The 24,816-nt window shown below is 36.5% G+C and overlaps 1 protein-coding gene across 3 annotated transcripts in view; it reads right to left on the bottom strand.

Moving 5' to 3' along the window:
* GALNT13 (polypeptide N-acetylgalactosaminyltransferase 13) overlaps positions 1 to 24,816 on the bottom strand; it is a 563,464-nt gene that overhangs the window by 42,570 nt on the left and 496,078 nt on the right. For all 3 annotated transcript variants that reach the window (XM_079134478.1, XM_079134477.1, XM_079134476.1), the window contains one exon: positions 16,580 to 16,678. In XM_079134478.1, the coding sequence (XP_078990604.1) occupies positions 16,580 to 16,678 (99 nt within the window). The remainder of the gene's footprint in view (positions 1 to 16,579; positions 16,679 to 24,816) is intronic.

The following is a 24,816-nucleotide window of genomic DNA, read 5'->3' as shown; positions in this document are numbered from 1 at the left end:
AACTCACTGGGATAGACTCCACAGTCTGGGATACCTCTCAACCCAACATTGCTAAACGCTATCCCCCTATTCAAATCCAACTACAAGACCCCACTCACTACATTACCGTTCCCCAACACCCTTCTATCTCATATCTCCCCTCCACTACCCATTTTTTTGGTGCTAGCCTGAAGGATGACTTCTTTGCTATTCCCCTCCATCCCACCTTATGCCCACTTTTTGCCTTTACCTGGACTGACCCAGACGCTAATTCCTCTCAACAACTCACTGAACTGTTTTTCCATAAGGCTTCTGAGATAACCCACACTACTTTGGCCAGGCTCTCTAATGTGACACAGAATTTATCCCCCAGCCATCTCATACAGTATGTAGTCAATCTCCTGCTCTGTAGCCCTTCAATAGAACTCTTCAAACACCACACTACAATCCTCCTTAATTCCCTGGCCTCCTGGTAGGTATTGGGTCTCTCAATCTAAAGCCTAGCTCTGTTCCCCTCAGGTATAAAATTTAGGCATCCTCCTAATCCCCACCACCATACCATATGCCCAGAAAGACTTCAGGCACTAAAGGATATACCTTTACCTTCCTCTAAAAGAGATATGCTTACCCTCCTAGACCTTTTCAATTATTTTTGCATCTAGATAGCAAAATTCTCTTTTATAGCCAACCCCCCTTATGATGAATCAAAAGGGGATGTTTCTGATCCTCTTCCATCTCCCCATTCCTTTGTCTCTACCATTTCTACTCTTCAGACTTCTCTTCTCAAATCCTCAACTCTTTGTCTACCAAACCCTAATTAGACTTTTTTTATGTCCCTTCACTTGGAACATGGACAAGCCTTAGGAGTCCTTTACCAAAAGGTGGGGGATATCCCTCATCCCATTGCTTTCCCATCCAAACAACTAGACTCAGTCTATCAAGGCTGGCCCCAATGCCTCAAGATTTTAGCTACAGCAGTCTTCCTCATCTGAGGTCCATAAATTTGCCTTGTATCAACCAATTACTGTTCTTACCACACACTCACTTTCAGATCTCCTCAGTCATCACTCACTCCTCTCCCTCCCTAAGACAGAATCCAATTCCTGTGCTCCTGGATCTCTTGACTATGTTCCAGCAAGACTCCTCATTAAACCCTGTTACTTTTATCCCTGAGGGGTGAGGGGGGGGGGGAAGCCCTCTGCCCCTGTGGTTGTGGTTTCTCACTTTTGCCCTGACACTCTTGATTTTTTTTTTTCTTTTTCTTTTTCTTTTTTTTTTGCGATGCTGGGGATTGAACCCAGGGCCTTATGCTTTTGAGCAAGCATTCTACCAACGGAGCTATATCCCCAGACCGACACCCTTGACTTCTTAATGAACCCATATTTTCACATATAACTGATCAACTACTCCCTGACTCCCCAGACTGTTCATAGACAGAAGCTCCCCCAAACAGCCTTCTTACCTTGTAGGCTATGCTATCATCTAAGGTAAAACTACTGTGGATACTCCCTTCATCCTAAATCAGATAATTACAAGTGTCCTCTTTACCCCCAGGCACAACCTCCCAAGAGGCTGAACTAGGAGCCCTCGCTACAGCCTTATCAGTAGCCACAGGCCCACAGGCAAATCAGTCAACATTTTTACTGATTCCAAATATACCCATAACATTATTCACTCTAACATCTTAATTTGGAAAGAGTGAGGTTTCCTCACTCAGAGGAACACACATCCTCAATGCTATCTGTAGAAACATTCACTAGATGCTGCTCTTTTACCTCACCAGACAGCCATCCTCCACTGTAGAGGACATCAAGCTGACAAACAACACATTTCCTTGGGAAAGAAAAGGCTGAAAGACTGGCCAAACAAGTTGCTCTCTCTGGTCACCACTCTCAATCATCACAAACTCCCAATCAAGTCTTATACTCTTATTTCCATAAAACTCCAACTTCCCCCTGATGAAACTAAAGCTCTATTATCTTACCTTCATAATCTTCTATCCCAATCTTCACTCCCTTCAACTATTCCCAAAGAATCCCAGGGATGCAAGGTTGGTTCAACATCAGGAAATTAATAAATGTCATTCACCATATCAATAGACTTAAAGTCAAGAATCACATGATTATTTCAATAGATGCAGAAAAAGCATTTGATAAAATACAGCACCCCTTCATGCTCAAAACACTAGAAAAAATAGGGATAGTGGGAACATTCCTTAACATTGTAAAGGCCATTTATGCTAAGCCCATGGCTAATATCATTCTAAATGGTGAAAAACTGAAAGCATTCCCCCTAAAAAATGGAACAAGGCAGGGATGCCCTCTTTCACCACTTCTATTCAACATTGTTCTTAAGACTCTAGCCAGAGAGCAATTAGACAAACCAAAGAAATTAAAGGGGTACGAATTGGAAAAGAAGAACTCAAACTATCCCTATTCGCTGATGACATGATTATATATTTAGAGGAACCTGGAAATTCCACCAGAAAACTCTTAGAACTCATAAGTGAATTCAGTAAAGTAGCAGGTTACAAGATCAATGCTCATAAATCCAATGCATTTTTATACATAAGTGATGAATCTTCAGAAAGAGAAATTAGGAAAACTACCCCATTCACAATAGCATCGAAAAAAATAAAATACTTGGGAATCAATCTCACAAAAGAGGTGAAAGACCTCTACAATGAGAACTATACAACACTAAAGAAAGAAATTAAAGAACACCTTAGAAGATGGAAAGATCTTCCATGTTCTTGGATAGGAAGAATTAATATTGTCAAAATGGCCATACTACCTAAAGTGCTATACAAATTCAATGCAATTCCAATTAAAATCCCAATGACGTACCTTACAGAAATAGAGCAAGCAATTATGAAATTCATCTGGAAGAATAAGAAACCCAGAATAGCTAAAGCAATCCTTAGCAGGAAGAGTGAAACAGGGGGTATTGCAATACCAGACCTTCAACTCTATTACGAAGCAATAGTAACAAAAACAGCATGGTGTTGGTACCAAAATAGAAAGGTAGATCAATGGTACAGAATAGAGGACACGGACACAAACCCAAATAAATACAATTTTCTCATACTAGATAAAGGGGCCAAAAATACGCAAAGGAGAAAAGATAGCCTCTTCAACAAATGGTGCTGGGAGAATTGGAAATCCATATGCAACAGAATGAAACTAAACCCATATCTCTCACCATGCACGAAACTAAACTCAAAATGGATTAAGGACTTCGGAATCAGACCAGAGACCCTGCATCTTATAGGAGAAAAAGTAGGTCCAGATCTTCAACATGTCGGCTTAGGACCAGACTTCCTTAACAGGACTCCCAAAGCACAAGAAATAAAAGCAAGAATCAATAACTGGGATAGATTCAAACTAAAAAGCTTTCTCTCAGCAAAGGAAACTATCAGCAATGCGAAGAGAGAGCCTACAGAGTGGGAGAATATCTTTGCCAATCATACTTCAGATAGAGCACTAATCTCCAGAATCTATAAAGAACTCAAAAAACTCTACTCCAAGAATTCAAATAATCCAGTCGACAAATGGACTAAGGAAATGAATAGACACTTCACAGAAGAAGATCTACAAGCAATCAACAAACATATGGAAAAATGTTCAACATCTCTAGTAATAAGAGAAATGCAAATCAAAACTACCCTAAGATTCCATCTCACCCCAATTAGAATGGCGATTATCAAGAATACAAGCAACAACAGGTGTTGGCGAGGATGTGGGGAGAAAGGTACACTCATACATTGCTGGTGGGACTGCAAATTAGTGCAGCCACTCTGGAAAGCAGTGTGGAGATTCCTTAGAAAACTTGGAATGGACCCCTCCATTTGACCCAGCTATCCCACTCCTTGGCCTATACCCAAAGGACTTAAAATCAGCATACTACAGAGATACAGCCACATCAATGTTCATAGCTGCTCAATTCACAATAGCCAGACTGTGGAACCAACCTAGATGCCCTTCAATTGATGAGTGGATAAAGAAGCTGCGGTATATATATACAATGGAATATTACTCAGCCATAAAGAATGATAAAATTATGGCATTTGCAGGCAAATGGATGAAATTGGAGAATATCATGCTAAGTGAGATAAGCCAATCTCAAAAAGCCAAAGGAAGAATGATATCGCTAATAAGTGGATGATGACACATAATGGGGGGAGGGAAGGGTTAGTGTTAGGGTTAGAGTTAGGGTTAGGGAGGGGGCAAGTATGGAGGAAGGAAGTACTGTATAGAGGTTAAAGAGGGGTGGGAGGGTTGGGGGGAAGGGAAAAAATAACAGAATGAATCAAACAACATTACTCTATGTAAATTTATGATTACACAAATGGTATGCCTTTATGCCATGTACAAACAGAGAAACAACATGTATCCCATTTGTTTACAATAAAATGAAAAAAAAAAAAACAAAAAAAAACCCAATCAATCAACCAGCCAATCACTCAATCTCAGCTGCTGTTCCATCAGCACAGAAAAAAAATTAAACCCTCATCCGCACTGTCAAAAAAAAAAAAAAAAAAAAAAAGAATTCCCTAAACATGTCCTCTTCAGATTTACTGTACCTCCAACAAATTTTTCAAATCTTGTACTACCTGACTCAAGGCTAATCCTAACTCCAAAGTGAGAATACTCCCATTCCCCACACACCAAGCTAGGGGAGCCCTTCCTACCATGGACTGGCAACTTTACTTTACTCAAATGCCCCTATAAGAAAAACTAAAAATTTTCTGGTCCTCATAGATACCTTTACTGTGTAGGGTTTAAGCCTTCCCAACTACCAATAAAATGGCTTCTACAGTTGCAACCCTACTTTCCCAAGAAATAATTCAATGTTTTGGTCTACCTGCCTCCCTCTAGTCAGCAATGGCCCTGAATTCATCTGTGCTGCCACCCAAAAATTAGTTAAATTTTTGCATATAAAATGAAACTTCCACATTCTCTATCATCTGCAGCCTTTGGGGAAAGTTGAGAGAATAAATAGAACCTTAAAGGCAACCTTCACCAAACTATCTATGGAAACCCACTTGGATTGGATTAAGCTACTTCCTTGGCGCTTCTCCAAATCTGAGCTTTCCCCAAGAAGCCTCTCATGATTTGAACTATGGATGACCCCTGTCCCACCCACCATCCAACCTCAATCACCAAGCTTTCCTCCCTATGTCTTGAATCCCCTTCTGGCCCACCTCAGGGCTGCCCTCTGGAAATATGCCCACTCCCATCTTCCCCAGCCTCAATCTTCAGGAGCCCTCCCTCCTATTTCCATAGGGGAAATACTCTTCCCCCAACCTATAACTCCCTTACAAGAAAAATGGAAAGGCCCCTTCAGGGTTATTAGGACCACTCCAAGTGCAGGCAAACTAGAAGGCTACCCCTCTTGGGTCCATTTTAGTAACTTAAAACTTGCTCTTGCTAATGCCTCTTATCAGTCTGTTCCTACAGGCCCTACCTAACTATGCATTATCCACCTTCCAATTACTTCTGAGGAAAAAAACAGCCTCATGCCTAAACCTCCTAATGTTACTTTCTCAGACAACCTTCCACAATTTTTTAACAACTCTGAGAGATGAATTACATTTATCATAACCATTACCCATTCATCTCCTCCTCCTCAAACACTAGATCTTATCTGGGAACTCTGAATTCAAGGGACATTTATTGACCTGACCCCCACCCAAATCTTCTTCTTCTCCTTATGTTTTTGATATATCATCTTTGACTTCATAAACAGCACACACCAGACATAGGAGAGCCCTCCAAATTATTCCCTTACTTGTGTGAGTAGGCATATCTGCTGGAATTGGCACAGGAGCAGCAGGATTGGGAACCTCAATTCATTACAATAAAAAGTTTCCAGAACAGGTAATCGAAGAGACCCAACAGGTTGCTGACTCAGAACTGACTTTACAAAATCAGTTGGACTCCCTGACATCTGTTGCACTACAAAACCAGCCAGGGAAGAATGCTGTTTCTGTGTAAAACAATGGAGGTTTGTAAGAGACAAGGTTAAACAGCTCCAGGACTGCCTGCAACAGTGGAGATGAGAACTAGCTGATTCCAGGTAGTTCTCACTGGGGGACCTAAAATGATGATCCTACTGGTTACTCCCCCTTATGTCCTACTTAATATTCCTCTTTCTCATAATAACCTCTATTCTTTGCATTCTTAAATTTATACAGAAGCAACTTTTTAGTAAGGTGACCCATTTAGCTCAAACCACCTCCCAGGAACATGTCAAAGTCATTCTCCTCCTGCCTTCATGATCTGATTCTCTGAAACCACAAAAAGACGACTTTACCTACAATGACCTTGAGGTTCCTTCCATATGCCCCTCTTTAGCTTCAATTGCCAGGCTCTTCATACTCTCTTCCAGGACCTGAAAAAGGGGGACCCCATACTTCACCCCTTCTCAGCAGGAAGCAGCCAGATGTGATAGCAATGCCCCTATTCATATTACCTTTCAGAGTCTGAAATGAAGGATAGGGAAAAACAAACCCCAGGGCAAAAACAATCCCCTGGGAGAGAGAAGGGAAATTATGGTCTCTGGACTTTCATCATTTCCCAGCAAAACTGGGCTCTGAACTTTGACAACTGCTCCCCCTGACTGCCCAATTGGCACATTCTGCTATGATTCAATCTCACTGAACCTTATCAAACTCAGACTCCTATCTTAACCAGTTGCCATTTTCTCTCTTGAAAATGTGCCCCTCTAATGTTTAATAAAACATCACTGATCCACAGAAGTCTGTCTCCATTTCTTTTACTTTCTCTTTCATTTTACTTTCACTTATAAAAATTAGTCAGAAGTTATTCAGATTCCTCTTTGCTTTATTTTAAAAGTGTTAAGTAAACAATATGAAGTTATTGCTAATGAAAAGAAAGCATTACAGCAACAAATAGGTGCAGAGTGTCTAACTCTGTCATGATTCTCTGAAGTAGATAACTTTTATTTAATAACATTTCCTACCTGTAAGTTGTTCTACCATATTCCTGCTGAAAAGAACTTCCATTGATTCAATTTTACATTTTTCTGGATATCTGAGTGTTTAAGGAAACTACATCCAACAACTACAGAAAAGCAACTTTGTTTCTGATGTCTTGACTTTAGAACAAATAAAACTACCCAAATTGCTGTGCAAGGAAAAATAGTTAAGGAATAACTGTCATCAAATATAAAGCACTTTCTTTTAGAAAAGTGAGTTTAAAAAAATGATGTTAACAATTATGACTTTTCTATAAAAGCAGAAGAAAGAATTTGAATATTTTTAATGGGCTGGGGGCTACTTGTAAAAATTCAAAACTAAATAACCATAAAAATAGATGCTGCTTCCATGGTAACGTGAAAGAATAGCAGTAAAAACAGAAAGGGTAACTCTGAGAATAAAATCATAAAATCTGTTCTTTTTTAAAGTGAGCAAGATAAAAATTTAAACATGTTCCAAAGTATTAATTATCCTGGACATATTGAATTCCATCAAAGCAGAAGTCATAATAATGGGCTTTTATGTGATTTTTAACTTTTTCAAAATATATATTTGTTAGAATAAAGGAGAAGCAGTTCATTGCTTTCAGCTAAACAACATTAAAGAAAGTGTTGCATTTTTGTTGCCTTTGGCATTACCTACTGAATCAACATTTTTTTTTTTACTTTTAATGGTAAAAAGAAAAATAATTGAGAACATAAATGAAAATGGTAAATAAAGGGATACTTAATGTCAATAAACCAGCATGTACTAAGTTCTAGTATATGCCATATATAGTGTTAGTTGATTTAAGGATTTTACTAGCCTTTTGAGAAAACATTTGAGGGAAATATGTTATCCATTTTAAAATAATCAAATATTGAAGATTAAAAAATATAAAGTAGTTTACCCATAATTACTCAATCATCTCAGAGTGGTGCTAAAAACGATATTTTTTTAAAATTCTCATTCAGCAGTCTAATATCCTCCATTTTTTATTATGAAGGTAATACATATATATAGAAAATGTGGGATAAAAAGAAAATTTGATAATTCCTATTCCAACTCTAACTTCTTTCTAGATTTCCTCTCTTCAGAGTGATTTATAATCCAGATAGATTGCTATCAATTTCTAATAGCATCTAGAGCACTCTGTCAATATATAGATACTACAAATATCTTAAATAAAAATGCTCACATCTATTTTTCATAAATAAGATCATTTAAAGTAAGTTTTACCCTGGAATTTTTCCCCTCATTTCAGTTTTATATGATACTATCTATAACCTTCCACAGTTATATTAGTGGAACACAGTACTCTATACTATGTGAACATCAAGATTAATTTACTTGTTCCCTTCTTAATAGGTATTTAGTTCTTTCTATTATTGGTTATATAGTAAAAAGTGCTCCTAAAATTATTGTTCATATATAGTTTTAGGCATCAATAATTATTCATGTAGATGGAGAAATTCTGGTTTTAGTATCTGTCTTGTCATTAACTTGATAATGTAGAGATATGAGTATGTATGTAGGAATAGGTTTTTGCTTATTGTTTATTTGTTCACTTTATGAATCCCTGAGTTTGAAATCTGCATATTTTTTTATTAAAAACCATAAATGTACATAGGGCAATGTTGCTTGATTCATTCTGTTATTTTTTTCCCTTCCACCCCACCCCTTCCACCCCTCTTTTCCCTCTATACAGTTCTTCCTTCCTCCATTCTTACCACCCTCCTTATCCCTAAACCTAAACCTAAGCCTAACCCTAATGATAACAACTACTACCCCCCATTATATGTCCTCATCCACTTATCAGTGAGATCATCCGTCCTTTGGCTTTTTGAGAATGGCTTATGTCAATTACCATGATATTCTCCAATTTCATCCATTTACCTGCAAATGCCATAATTTTATCATTCTTCACGGTGGAGTAATATTCCATTGTACATATATGCCACAGTTTCTTTATCCATTCATCAACTGAAGGGCATCTAGGTTGGTTCCACAATCTGGCTATGGTGAATTGAGCAGCTATGAACGTTGATGTGGCTGTATCTCTGTAGTATGCTGATTTTAAGTCCTATGGGTATAGGCCAAGGAGTGGGATAGCTGGGTCAAATGGTGGTTCCATTCCAAGCTTTCTGAGAAATCTCCATACTGCTTTCCAGAGTGGCTGCACTAATTTGCAACCTCACAAGCAATGTATGAGGGTACCTTTTTCCCCACATCCTCTCCAACACCTATTGTTGCTTGTGTTCTTGATAATCACCATTCTAATTGGGATGAGATGAAATCTTAGGGTAGTTTTGATTTTCATTTCTCTTATTACTAGAGATGTTGAACATTTTTTCATATATCTGTTGATTGCTTGTACATCTTCTTTTGTGAAGTGTCTGTTCATTTCCTTAGCCCATTTGTTGATTGGATTATTTGTATACTTGGTGTAGAGTTTTTTGAGTTCTTTATAGATTCTGCAAATTAGCGCTCTATCTGAAGTATGATTGGCAAAGATATTCTCCCACTCTGTAGGTTCTCTCTTCACATTACTGATAGTTTCCTTTGTGAGAGAAAGTTTTTTAGTTTGAATCTATCCCAGTTGTTGATTCTTGCTTTTATTTCTTGTGTTTATGGGAGTCCTGTTAAGCAAGTCTGATCCTAAGCCAACAAGTTGAAGGTTTGGACCTACTTTTTCTTCTATAAGATGCAGGGTCTCTGGTCTGATTCCGAGGTCCTTGATCCATTTTGAGTTGAGTTTTGCGCAGGGTGAGACATAGGGGTTTAATTTCATTCTGTTGCATATGGTTTTCCAGTTTTCCCAGCACCATTTGTTGAAGAAATGTATCTTTTTGTATCTTTTGTATCTTTTCTCCATTGCGTATTTTTGGCACCTTTGTCCAGTCTGAGAAAATTGTATTGATTTGGGATTGTGTCCATGTCCTCTATTCTGTACCATTGATAGACCCGTCTATTTTGGTACCAACACCATGCTGTTTTTGTTACTATTGCTTCGTAATAGAGTTGAAGATCTGGTATTGCGATACCCCCTGCTTCGCTCTTTCTACTTAGGATTGCTTTAGCTATTCTGGGTTTCTTATTCTTCCAGATGAATTTCATAATTTCTTGCTCTATTTCTGTAAGGTACCTCATTGGGATTTTAATTGGAATTGCATTGAATCTGTATAGAACTTTTGGTAGTATGGCCATTCTGACAATATTAATTCTGCCTATCCAAGGACATGGGAGATCTTTCCATCTTCTAAGGTTTTCTTTAATTTCTTTCTTTAGTGTTCTGTAGTTCTAATTGTAGAGATCTTTCACCTCTTTTGTGAGATTGATTCCCAAGTATTTTATTTTTTTCGATGCTATTGTGAATGGGGTAGTTTTCCTAATTTCTCTTTCTGAAGATTCATCACTTATGTATAAAAATGCATTGGATTTATGAGCATTGATCTTCTAACCTGCTACTTTACTGAATTCACTTATGAGTTCTAAGAGTTTTCTGGTGGAATTTCCAGGTTCCTCTAAATATATGATCATGTCATCAGCGAACAGGGATAGTTTGAGTTCTTCTTTTCCAATTCGTATCCCTTTAATTTCTTTGGTTTGTCTAACTGCTCTGGCTAGAGTCTCAAGAATGATGTTGAATAAAATTGGTGAAAGAGGGCATCCCTGCCTTGTTCCAGTTTTTAGGGGGATGCTTTCATTTTTTCACCATTTAGAATGATATTGGCCATGGGCTTAGCGTAGATGACCTTTACACTGTTAAGGAATGTTCTCACTACCCAAATTTTTTCTAGTGTTTTGAGCATGAAGGGATGCTGTATTTTATCGAATGCTTTTTCTGCATCTATTGAAATAATCATGTGATTCTTAACTTTTAGTCTGTTGATATGGTGAATGACATTTATTGATTTCCGGATGTTGAACCAACCTTGCATCCCTGGGATAAAACCCACTTGATCGTGGGGCACTATCTTTTTAATATATTTTTGTATGTGATTTGCTAAAATTTTGTTCAGAATTTTTGCATCGATATTCATTAAGGATATTGGTCTGAAATTTTCTTTCCTTGATGTGTCTCTGTCTGGTTTAGGTATCAGTGTGATATTGGCTTCATAGAATGAGTTTGGGAGGGTTCCCTCCTCTTCTGTTTCTTGGAATACTTTGAGAAGTATTGGAACGAGCTCTTCTTTAAAGGTTTTGTAGAACTCAGCTGAAAATCCGTCTAGTCCCGGACTTTTCTTTGTTGGTAGGCTTTTGATGACCTCTTCTATTTCATTGCTTGAAATTGATTTATTTAAGTTGTGTATGTCCTCCTCCTTCAGTTTAGGTAATTCATATGTCTCTAGAAACTTGTTGATGTCTTCGAGGTATTCTGTTTGTTGGAGTATAGATTTTCAAAATAGCTTCTAATTATGTCTTGTATTTCACTCGTGTCTGTTGTGATATTTCCTTGTTCATTCCGAACTTTAGTAATTTGAGTTTTCTCCCTCTTTCTCTTTGTTAGTGTGGCTAAGGGTTTACCAATTTTGTTTATTTTTTCAAAGAACCAACTATTTATTTTGTTAATTTTTCCGATTGTTTCTTTTGTTTCAATTTCCTTGATTTCGGCTCTGATTTTAACTATTTCCTGTCTCCTACTACTTTTGGTGTTGGTATGTGCTTTTTTTCCTAGGGCTTTGAGCTGTAGTGTTAAGTTGTTTATTTGTTGATTTCTACTTCTTTTGTTGAATGCACCCCATGAAATAAATCTTCCTCTAAGTACTGCTTTCATAGTGTCCCAGAGATTTTGATATGATGTGTCTTTGTTCTTGTTTTCTTCTAAGAATTTCCCTCCTGATGTCTTCTGTTATCCATTCATCATATAATTGTGTATAATTTAATCTCCAAGTATTGGAGAAGTTTCTGTTTTTTATTCTGTCATTTATTTCTAATTTCAATCCATTATGATCTGATAGAGTATAAGGTAGTATCTCTATCTTCTTGTATTTGCTAACAGTAGCTTTGTGGCATAAAACATGGTCTATTTTAGAGAAGGATCCATGTGCTGCTGAGAAGAAAGTGTATTCGTTCTTTGTTGGATGGTATATTCTATATAAGTCGGTTAAGTATAAATTGTTGATTGTGTTATTGAGATCTATGGTTTCTTTATTCAATTTTTGTTTGGACAATCTATCCAGCGGTGAGAGAGGTGTGTTAAAATCACCTAGTATTATTGTGTTGTGGTCTATTTGATTTCTGGAATTGAGAAGGATTTGTTTGACGTACATGGATGAGCCAATGTTCGGGGCATAGATATTTATGATTGTTATGTCTTGCTGATTTATGTTTCCCTTAAGCAGTATGTAATGTCCTTCTTTATCCCTTCTGACTAGTTTTGGCTTGAAGTCCACATTATCCGAAATGAGGATGGATACTCCAGCTTTTTTGCTGTGTCCGTGTGCATGGTATTTTTTTTTTTTTTTTCCCATCCTTTCACCTTTAGTCTGTGGGTATCACTTTCTATGAGATGAGTCTCTTGCAGGCAGCATATTGTTGGATTTTTCTTTTTAATCCATTCTGCCAGTCCATGTCTTTTGATTGATGAATTCAGGCCATTAACATTCAGAATTATTATTGTGATATGATTTGTATTCTCAGTCATTTGACTCATTTTTGTTTTTTGACATGATTTGGTTTCTCCTTTATTTGGCTATTCTTTTAGTCTAGTTCCTCCTGTTGTTGATTTGCATCGTTGTTTTTCATCTCTTCCTCATGGAATATTTTGCTGAGAATGTTTTGTAATGCTGGCTTTCTTTTTGTAAATTCCTTTAGCTATTGTTTATCATGGAAGGATCTTATTTCATCGTCAAATCTGAAAGTAAGTTTTGGTGAGTATAACATTCTTGGTTGGCATCCGTTTTCTTTCAGGGCTTGGTAAATGTTGTTCCAGGCCCTTCTAGCTTTTAGGGTCTGTATTTAAAAATCTGCTGATATTCTTATTGGTTTCCCCCCTGAATGTAATTTGATTCTTTTTTCTTGCGGCTTTAAAATTCTGTCTTTATTTTGTATGTTAGGTACTTTCATAATAATGTGCCTTGGTGTGGGTCTGTTGTAATTTTGTATATTTGGAGTCCTATAAGCCTCTTGTATTTGGTTTTCCATTTCATTCTTCCGATTTGGGAAATTTTCTGATATTATTTCATTGAATAGATTGTTCATTCCTTTGGTTTGTTTCTCTAAGCCTTCCTCAATCCCAATAATTCTTAAATTTGGCCTTTTCATGATATCCCATAATTCTTGTAGTTTCTGTTCATGATTTCTTACCATCTTCTCTCTTTGTTCAACTTTGCTTTCAAGGTTAAATATTTTGTCTTCAATATCTGAGGTTCTGTCTTCCAGGTGTTCTATCCTATTGGTTATGCTTTCTATGGCGTTTTTAACTTGGTTCATTGTTTCCTTCATTTCAAGGATTTCTGTTTGGTTTTTTTTCAGTATCTCTAACTCTTTATTGAAATGATCTCTTGCTTCCTGTATTTGTTCTTTTAACTGTTGATTGGTGCGATCATTTAATGCCTGCATTTGCTCTTTCATCTCCTCCTTCAATGCCTGCATTTGCTCTTTCATCTCCTCGTTTGCTTCCCTGATTGTTTTAATTATGTACATTCTGAACTCCCTTTCTGACATTTCCTCTGCTGTGCTGTCATTGGGTTTTATTGATATAGTATCTAGGTTTGTTTGGGACATTTTCTTCCCTTGTTTTCTCATATTGGTCAGATGTCAGTGGGACTCTGTGATATTGCAGATTTCCTCTATTGGCTTATAGTGTTCTTGTAGATTTCCAGTATATCACCTCCCAGCCTTCAGTAGCCTGAAGTCTTGGGGTAACTTGATAATGCAGTGCTTCCAAAGAAAGTTGCCCCTAGTGTGCTACTGGTTCCAGGGAGAGAGACCTGGAGAGGTCTCTGGCTGCCTTGCCCTGGTCCCAGAGGCTGCTTGTGGCTTGTAGGTCTCCACTGGCTTGGGGACTTGTGGCTGGCTCTGTGTAGAAAGGCTTTCATTGGGCGGTCTGCTCCGAGAAGCTAGCCTAGAAAGGTGCTTCCCGCCAGAGGAACCAGGCTGCTTGGTGAAGTCCCTAGCTGCCGTCCTGGTCTCTGAAGCAACCTGCAGGCCAGAACTTGCCGCGTGCTGGCTCAGGGACTTGGAGCTGGTTCTGTGCAGAAAGGCTCTCACTGGGGGGCCTGCTCCGAGAAGCTGGAGAGTCTGGCCCTGTGGGAGGAGCCCACCGCCAGAGTGCTCAGGGCTGCCTGGGGGAGACTCTAGCTGCCCTGCCCTACTCTAATAAGCCACCCGAATCCGGGCCTGCTGCCCAGGCTGAGCTTCACCGGGTGGGGAAGACTCATCCCGTGGTTCTATTTTAGTCTGAGTCTCTCAATGCCTCCCCTTCTTGAATCCTGGGTTCTGGAGCGACTGGAGATGCAGTCACCCTCTAGTCCGCCATCTTGGATCTGAAGTCTGCATATTTTTGATACTATAATAATAAAAACTAAAATTCCTTGACATTATCTATATGGTTCTAAGATACAAATTCATTGTTCCATGTAGTCTCTCATTTAATTAGTTTACTAGTATTTATTATGTATGTACCAAATCCCATGCACTGCAGTAGGTGCTGGTGGTAAAAAGAGGAATAATATATAGCCTCTGCCAACAACATGCAATTTTTAGCATTTATAATCTAGTTATATGTTATGGTATCATTCAGACAAATGTGAATATTTAACTATTTGTCCTTTTGAACACTAACCTTGCTACCTTAATGAAACTATGTGGGTAATTTACCTGGGGTACCTTCTTTTTTTAATCTGCATTATAATTAGATATAATATGCATCTTTTTTGAATTCTGTACGTCATTATGACGCAGATAATTAGTTGATTTTTTTCCCATAATTTGTTGAAATAGATATGGAAGTCACTTCTAAATGTTCATCTAATTCCCAGAATAATTGAACTGAGGGAAGCTGTCATATGTGAGTGTGAAGACAAGTAGTCAGTGCTTTTTTGAACTTAAGGGTGTTAAGTAACATGTTTTTTGTCCAAAGAGACATACAAAGAGTATGAACAGCTTCCAGGAAGGCTTTTATTTTTTCCTAATAAAAGAACAGAGAGACTGGGGTAGCTTTCCCCTTCTCCACTTGTTCCTGTCTTGAAGATATGTGTATTTTGTGGAGTTTCTGCCACGCTCCTATGATCAACTGATGACAAAATTTCACACTGAGGTTTAAGAATGGAAAGATAAAATGTTTCTGGTTTCTTGATGGAATTGTTGAGAACCTAACAAATGTCCATAATCGACTACCTTAAGACTTCTTATTTAGTAACAAAATAAACCCCACATATTTAGTCTTCTGATATTTAAGCTTTTTTCAATTTCCAGATGAATTTATCTGAACTCCATTGGTTTTTAGCTGGAGAAACCATTCACATTCATTGTGAATCAATTGACACTATGTTGGGTCATTTTTTAATACCTTGTCATTGTTCTACCTGAATTTTTGTTTCTATCATTTTCTTCTATAAAGTCATTTTCTCAAATGCTATCAGTTAGAAACTTGATTTTAAATATTTTCTTGCTTGAACTGAAACTTTGGAATATGAACTAGGATTTGAATTATTAATTATTTTGTTTTTAAGGAAAAAACATCCTTTTAATAGTCTCCACTGAATCACATAGGCCCTGCATAAAGAATGGTGTCAAAACTCAATAGGGTTCATTTTGTCTTGTTTCACATAACTTAGTACGTGTGGCTGTACAGAATGTAGACACACGTGCTGGATAAAATAACTTGTGCAATCTCAGTTCACACTCACCAAGAAATTTTACCACTTACAAACGACCCATTGATGGGGTTCTCATCAACTTGTGTAGATACATAGTCTATAGAGGCTCAACAATCTCCAACTCTGCTTATTGTTACCATTGCCAGGGATTCTAAATGATACTTCTCAAAAAGGCCATGGCAGCAGGGTTGCTACTCAGGCCCAAACCCAGCCAAATGGCCTGCATGGTTTGCACTCTAGAGCTGCTTCCCAGTGCTTAGGGAGAATACAGACCTTCTTAGATGCTCTGAAGAGATACCAATAATTAATTGGACTATCACACAAAAGAAGTTGTCTTAGACTTTTAGGTAGCCTTTAGTATTGACTCAAACACCAAAATTTTACTGAAATTCAAATGTCCTACAAACCCTGATGCACATAAAAATTAGCAAAAGAAATATAGAGTAATCACCAAAGGAAATTGTTGCAGTTGTCAAGGGATTACTTTATATTAATCATGAATAACAGAATAAAGTATAGTCCTCATTTGCTCAGCATGATGAAATGAGAAAAGTCTAAAATATTTGTCTATCCTCATTAACTTTAGGCTCATTGAAAGTGTCCTTTTGATTCTATTCTGCAGTCCTACATTAAGATACCTGGGACAATAAAATAACCAAATTTGTTCTTGATTTGAAATACCATTCATTCGCTAAAGTAAAAATTTGTTATTAGCATGTCAGCTATGGCCTACAGTCATCATTTTAACAACATTTCCCCCCAAAAAAGCATGAAGTATGATTAAATGACGGTTTACCTGATTTCCTCCCATGCCATGACAGTTGAATATACCCACTTTTTCATTTTCCTTGCGGCCCATGTTGTCTAAACATTGATTGGTTTCAACGTTTCTTATCTAAAGGAAACATGCAAAAAAGGGAGGGTAAAACAAGGTAAAAAGTTATCAAGTCAAACAATATCTTTAAAATTAAGTTGTACATTGTTAACTAAATGATATGTTTATGAGGAAATTTCTCCAGGAACATGCTGCTCTTAAATATCTATAGTTTATGACCATTTCTAGTCCTATATAAGTTTTTAAACATCCACTGAAGTAAATTTGAACATTTTTGGCTTTGGCCTTAGCATCCAACCATGAAGCACTCCTTTTTTATAGTATAATGAAAGAGAAGAAGAAAATGTCTACATGTTATGAATAAGAAATTCTTCTTAAAATCCTCTAAACATTAGGACAGCTTTAAAATTCCACCCAATAAAATTACAGTGCATTTTTGAACTCTTACAATACCACATGCAAGAAAATAAAAACAAATCGGTTAAATACTAAAACTTATAATTTTTAGACTGCTTTGTTACTAGATGTTTCTTCTGTGTATTAATAAGGATTAATTACCTTGTTTATTTCTGTGATGGAGACATATTCATGTATCTTCTCTCATTCCTAATGCCAAACTTAATGGAAAGTGCTTGACCCTAAGAAAAGCTGTTACAAAGCTAAATGGAGTTTCACATTACAAATTCTCCAAAACCAAGATTAAATTGCCAACTGCAGACATAAGGTTTTTGGTTTACACTCCGACACTGCATTAGTCCCATAATTAGCACAAAGTTAATGCATATTTGAGCCAAATATAAGTATAAAAGCCATTCATTAAGTTTAAAGATGATAAATTACTAAATCAAGCACAAATTAATATAAAAAAGGAAGAGGAGAGAGTAGAATTCTATTAAATGGGATGTTTTGAATTTTTTCCTTATTCTAAATCCACTGTATATTCACTCCATTTCTGAGAATTTTGTGTCTCTGAGCCATAATAGGATATGTTCTGGTCATGCAGTAAAATGACTTGGATATCTCTACTTAATTATCTGAGCCTGAGGTACACATTTGTTCACATATAGATTTATATAATTCACTTTTCTTGTGCAGAACCCTATGGTCAAGTACTGGTTCCTAGAGCTGGGAAAAGTAGACATCAAGGATATGAACTAAGGCCACAGCAGCAAGTGATAATAGTGGAGATCAGAGTTTATACTTAGGGCTAGAAAGAACTACACAGAGGGACCAAACCCCATTCTAAAGGGCAGACATTTACAGCACTTCATCAAGGAATCTGAGCAGCAATTGATGAGAAAGGACAGAGCACATGGTAAGTATTACAGGGAAAGAAGCAAAACCAAAAGCAAAATCCACATGGTGGTATAAGATTGAAAGGTATTCTCAAACTGATTGAGGTGGTTTAGGTACTGGAGGAGGCTGGGTCTAGAGGCAAGAGACTTCTCAGGACCTACCAATGAACAACACTGAGAAAGGTGGTAACTGAAAGAAGACATAATAAGTCTATGTATGCTATGCTGCACATGGTCTGATGAACTTAAGTTGCATAGAAATTTAATTACTTTTAAATCCCTTTCATCAGACTCTTTTTGTTAATTTTTCATAAAAGGTACACTTCTTGAAAAATAATAATTTGTTATTATTCCTAATTATCATGGTAAAAGATATAGAATAGTGCCATAATACTTAGAGGGATAAGTTTCGCAAAATGATTAATTCACCTATAGATGGAAGCTACACAATCTCACTTAAAGCACCTCTGCTGGGCACTTGGTACTTGAATAGATAATTAGTTAATAATTACAAGTGTTACAGGTTGAGTAAATTTTAGGATTTTTGCCTCTTTTCTATATGACAAAAACTTCAAGGTATATTTATTCCAGTACCTACTATGACAGTGGAATTTTAAAGGAACATATGATAGATTAATGTCATCCTACTCTTTGACAAAATAAGTGCAGAATTTAAGCATCCTTCCAAACTATTTTGGCCCCAGTAGTAACCTATTATTAATTTACTTTATGTAATAGAAAGACTATTTTTTGTATGTAATACCTATTATAAACTCATTAATGCAATCAAGAAACATTGAATCTATACCTCATGCCAAGCACTATTTGAGGTTGGAGGATATAGAAATGAAAAAAAAAATGAGCATAGTCCTTTTCAATATGAGGTTTATATTTTATAAGGAATGAAGGCATACATAGAAAGACTTGTAACATGCCAGATGATCAAGAAATCTTATAAAAATTATAAAGCACAGTACAGGCAGGAAAAGTGATGAAGGAGTACTACTTTGCAGTGAGAACCAAGAAAGAAACTCTGAGAAGATACTACAAAAGATACCTTAACGAATGTAGAAAGCATACATATTTCCACCTCTAGGGGAGCATTCCAGGCAGGGGAACACTGAACACATGTTCTCTGCAGTTGGAGAATACTGAAACAATGTGTTAGCAATGTGGCCAGGGAACTGTGAGCAAGGGTCAGGCTAGGGAGGTTGCCAAGGCTGAAAAATGTCAGAAATCATAAGTTTTTGAATATAAGCATATCACAGCAGCTTATTCTAGGTACTGTGTGGAGTAAGATTAGAGTTTGACAAGGCTAGAAACAGGAACTAAGTTGGGAGCCTATTGCTGAAGTATGAGCAAGACAGGACAGTTGCTTGGAGCTGAAGGATAACAATGGAAGTGGAAAGGTCAAATCCAAGATACATTTTCAAGGCAGAGCCAATCGGGCTTTCAATTGAATTGGATATGAGCTATGACAGAAAAAAAGACCTTGAGAAATATCCAAAGTGTGGGCCTGAGCGAATGATGCTTCCATTTACTAGGAACAACATTCTGAATTCTTACATGTCAATAGCTATCTGTGTGGTCTTTGTACTTGAAAAATAAATTTGGTACATCTGAAGTCCTTGGCTGACAATATATTCCTCTGAGTGTGTCTACAATGTCAGTGCATTTACTTGGAGAATAAAGGGTTGCTTTTGGATAGTCTGATGACAATCAGGTATTTTCACCCTTTATTTTTACAAGTTTTCTATGTACCTGGATGCTGAGCTGACTTTCTTTTTCTTTTTTTTAAACTGTAATAGATTTGCCAATATGCCTTACTCTTATTTTCATGAATTACTCCTTTAGGTGTGTAGTGCTCCTTTTCATCATGTAGTATCAATTTTATTTTCAGAAAAGTTGACTTAAATTATAATTATTAATGTTCATTTTGTTTCATTACTTTGATTTTTCTGTTTAGGAAATATTATTTTGGATCTTGTTGCTTGTCTTCTGTGTATGTCATTTTGATCAAACAATATTATTTTAAATATCTTCTTCAATTAAAAAAATCCTTCTCTTTTTCCTCTAAAATTTGCACAACCTTTTCTCCTAAGATTATTGATCATGGGTTCTCAGAAGTTTGCTGGCCATTTCTGAAATTAACGTATTCTTTAATTTCTGACTCTTGCATTCAGAAGCTAATTTCAGTGCTTTCTGAAGTTTTTATTTATATGGTTCTTTTCTATACCCTATAATTTACAGCATTTGTTTTAGTTTCTTTTAAATAATCAGGTTGCATTTCTCTCTGCCTTATGACCCTAAACTGCTGTTGTGCTTGCATCTTCTACAGAGGTATTGTATCCTTGATTATTCACACTCCTTAGCACTCATCGTTTTGTACTCTCTTTTTTTTTATATTCCCTTTTCTTTTGTGTGAAAACCATTTTCTTGATCTTTGAAGTGGGAGGATTTATTGAGATACCATTTAGAACTTGAGAAGTCTGGGATTGCCTTTCCTATATGTTTTTGATGAGTTAAGAAGAATGCCCCTTTATTTTGTACATATCCTGGTTCTGTTTCCCTCTCCTCTTTCCATCTGAATCTTTGCTTCTATGATTCCCTATCCACTTCAACTTGGACTTATTCCTCTACAGTTTCTCCTAAAGAAGGAGAGCTTCAAACTAGTGCATTTTGAGAATCTACACATTGCATGATATTCAGACGCTTCCCATGTCAGACAGGAGACTCTTCATTTGTCTGCATAACCCTCTCCAAGTTTCAGCTACTATTATTGACTTAGCTAGAAACAATTCCTCATGAGAAGCAATTGGGAATTTGTGTGTTACTACGTCTTCATTTCTATCGGACACTTCATTGCTTCCCTATTTCCTTCATTGTTTTCCCTGAATATCTTGCCACCTAATTTTGTTGTCAAATCTGCTCATCTGGTTTGCATTCCACTATCTTGGCCTTTATTTTTATAGGAAACAGTTCTTAGTTTTATGTGTCAACCTATTACCTCCAACAAAAATATTAAGATACAGACAGTTAAGGAATTTGCCCTATTAAGGAATGTAAAGTTATTATAGAGAGTCTTGGAATCACCAACCCTGGCTTCCAGACAAGCAGCATTTATTAGAAACGAGGCATAGAAGGAACAATAAAGGATGGAGTTCTAACAAAACAGAGGTAACCAGAGGTCACCCAGATAAAAGTGACGACGAATAAAGGATGGAGTTCTAACAAAACAAAGGTAACCAGAGGTCACCCAGATAAAAGTGACGACGTGCACATAGAACAGGATCTATGAAAGCAACCTAGTGCCAGACGTGGGAATCCAGGTCAAGAAGATTAGAAGCAAATTGTCTTCGTGCTGAGTACTACATGTTGGACTGAGGTCAAGTGAATGATTTCTGGCTATGACTGGGGTGACCCAAGACAGGGTGTAGGACTGAGTGTCAGGAAACTGGAGTATCAGTTGCCATCTTGAAAACAGAAGGGACATGTGGGAAGTGGAAGGGGAACAGAGGAAAGGAGAAAAGGAGGGGAAGAGGAAGTACTGGGTACTGAAGTGGAGCAAATTATATTCCATGAATGTGTGATTATGTCAAAATGAACTCCAATATTATATATAGCTATAATGTATTTATGGAAACAAAAAAAAATTAAAACTGTTTAGAAAAAGTATGAAGGGCATATCCTCTGGAATATTGAAAAGGTTTCTATTATTAGGCCTATGATGTCCAGAGTAAAAAAAAAAAAAGTCACACATACCCAGAAGACAGATTAGTACACATCAGATTGTTCTTAAGTCAGTGAGCCCAGCACTGTTAGTGTCTGCTACACTGTCTTCAAAAGGTAATGGGCTCTAGTGGTCTCTGATAATCCAAAGCAAGCAAATCATATCGTACATCAGAAGATAACAGCAAATAGGAAAGTTCAAAACATGCATCTAATCTTCTGAAACACAAAAATAATCAGAGCTGCATGATCCTGTGTGATTTTAAAGTCAAAAGTCTTCATAAAATGGTTTGGGGCCATTAGAACATTCACAAAGAATAATTTTAAGCAAAGAAGTTAAATTTCAGAAAAGATCCTGGCCTTGTCATTGCCACCAATTGCTTGGGCATGTAGGACTTTTTTCAATACTGAGAAAAGTCTAGGCAACCAACTACTGAAGAATTTTATCCATTAGAAAGTCCTTATAGAAACTATTCTATGACCCAAATCAAAATAACCAGAATACTTGGTATTTCTGAATTCTATAAAAATCTTTTGATTCATTCTTTATGTTGTAATACAGCTTCAAATATATAGCATAAGACCAACATATTTTGAACTTTGTCTTCTTTGAGATAACTTTGTTTACACATAATCTTTTACTGCATGGAAGCAATTATTAATGGTATAAACCTGAGAGTATTTTTCACACTTTTTTTATTTTTATTTTTTTTTTTGCAGTGCTGGGGATTGAACCCAGGGCTTTGTGCTTGCAAGGCAAGCACTCTACCAACTGAATTATCTCCCCAGCCCCCTACTTATGTTTTGATGTTTAAATCATCTAGCCTTTTTCTCTTTCTTTTACTCACACAGCAGCATCATTGGTAATATTCTTTACATTCACACAATGTGTTCATTAGCTTTTGCTCCCTCTGCTGGATTGCAAAAGCAAGCAACAAAGGGAACTCCAATTTTAAGAAAATTATATACACCCCACTCCGCTACCAATTTTTGCATTTCAAAAACTTATATGTAAAATCCTTTCTAAAGATAAACTAGCATTTTTTAAAAATGTAATTACTCCAGCACATGCTTATCTTTAATTGCAAGTTATGCAACTATTTATTATTTAACAGATAACCTCATTTACTTTTTTTTTCACATTGTAAAGAAGGAAATTGGCACATCTGTAATAAATTCTAGAGTTCAGTGTTAATTTTCCATAATATAATTGTTCTGTTGGATATGCATTAAGTTTACTATCTGTTTAGCAAACTAAATAAATAAGAAGGATGTCAGCAAAATCATTATATTTAGCAATTAAAAACCTACTCTACTTACACAGACCTGGGTTTAGAATACTCTTGATTAATGATCGTGATATTTTAAACTGTTACCACAAAGAAGTAAAGAATAAAGATAAAATTTTCTTTATTTTGGTGGGATAATAATGACAGCAACAACGCAAATCCATGGAGAATTCAGTGAATGCCAACTGGGATATAGTTTGCTGGGGTTGTCTGTGTCAGTACATATTTAAATACAAAAATTAGAATGAATTCCAGCCATTATCAGAAATGTGAAGTAAAAATAGGTTTTCAGGTAATAAAATAGCTCAGTTTAGCCACAAGTAAGTTACCTAGCCCCACAATCTTTAAGGTTAACATCTGATGAAGAATAATATGTTTTGCATATAGACATCCATATTCAGCTAATCTGGGATGAAAATGACCTACAGAGTTCCAAACATTTTGGAGATAAAATAGTGGACAGAGAGAATGCCAACATTTATGTGAGTCACCTGAAATGAGGCTTTCTTACTGGTTATTCTATTAAAGGGTCAAGAACACTGTGCATCTATAAATAAATCTCTCAATTACCAATGAAGAAGGTAAACCTTTAAGCGCTTTAACTTCTGCATTTGCTAGTAACGGATTTTTGCCCCTAATCCGTGCAGCCTAGCAGCTTCACAGAGGTCTATTTTTAGTTATTTAAATCTGCTCTCAAAAATTTTAAGAAATACAATACCATATGTGCAAGGACATTAACTAGTTGGTATGGTTAAAAGATACAAAGGGAAAAGAAGTGCTGAGGTCAGGTACACCATTCAAAAGTCACCGGCTAATGTCAAAACATCTTTAGGTAACATGAAAATGCAAATTTAAGCATCAAGCATTAAGTCACTTGACTGCAGAAATCCTCTTCTCCTGTCTGCCCTCTTATATTCCTATGTTCCAAATAGTTCACAACTTTCTTTTTCAGCACACTATCCTGTCAGAACCCAAAACTTGGAGACATGGCATTATATTTTAAAATTCCATTTTTCCATCTTAGACTTGAATTAGTCTTCATATTCACAAGATCAGAATCTGGCATGTTAAATCTACATAAGCTAAAGGGCTAGTTAAGAAAGAATTTAATGCAGCAAAGAGCTCGATCTCTTTATTCCATTATGATCTGCTTACTGAGTCTAAAAACCACATGCTTCATTAAGTTACTTAAAGGTTTTAGTGCAAAGCAATTGAACAGCTTTTAACTTCCCATTGGCAACTGCATGTAACTCATGGCTTGGGAAAATAATATTTCAATTGTCTGAATAAAATGTAAACATGTAGAATATTAAGATTCAACTATCTGATACAAATAATTTACTGATGATTATTTTGGCGATGGTATATAATAACAGAGAAACTGAATACCATGTTTACCTCTGCATCTTCCAACAGAGCAAGGAAAGTTACAAACAAATTGACAGAAAAATGTTTATATTTGCCAATATACAATAATATTAAGTATAAAGAATATACAAATTGCTAATTCTCAACAACTTCCCTGGAAATTAAGGGAGAAATACATATGAACATACTACCAAGAAATAATTTCATTGTTTTGATGACAAATCCTTTAGACATCTGATGCAATTTTGGGACTCCAACTATTAGGGAAAAAGTGCCTTCAAATATAAGGAAATATAGCTCTTTTACTTTCTTCCAATAACAGTTAATGGCAGGCAATAAGGAAAAAAAGCTTTAAATAAATGACTGTTATCCATTAACAGTCCAGCACTAACTCATTATCAAGATGTCCAGTTTAAATTATGCATACATAGCTATGGAAATTGAATTGAGAAGTAGTGCTTGGTGAATTTGCCCTTCTGTTTCCATGGAAACCAATGTTGGGTTGCATTTCTTTAAA

The sequence above is a fragment of the Sciurus vulgaris genome (genome assembly GCF_902686455.1).
Source record: "Sciurus vulgaris genome assembly, chromosome: 3".
Taxonomy (NCBI): Eukaryota; Metazoa; Chordata; class Mammalia; order Rodentia; family Sciuridae; genus Sciurus; species Sciurus vulgaris.
This window is presented reverse-complemented; position numbering and strand designations above follow the sequence as displayed.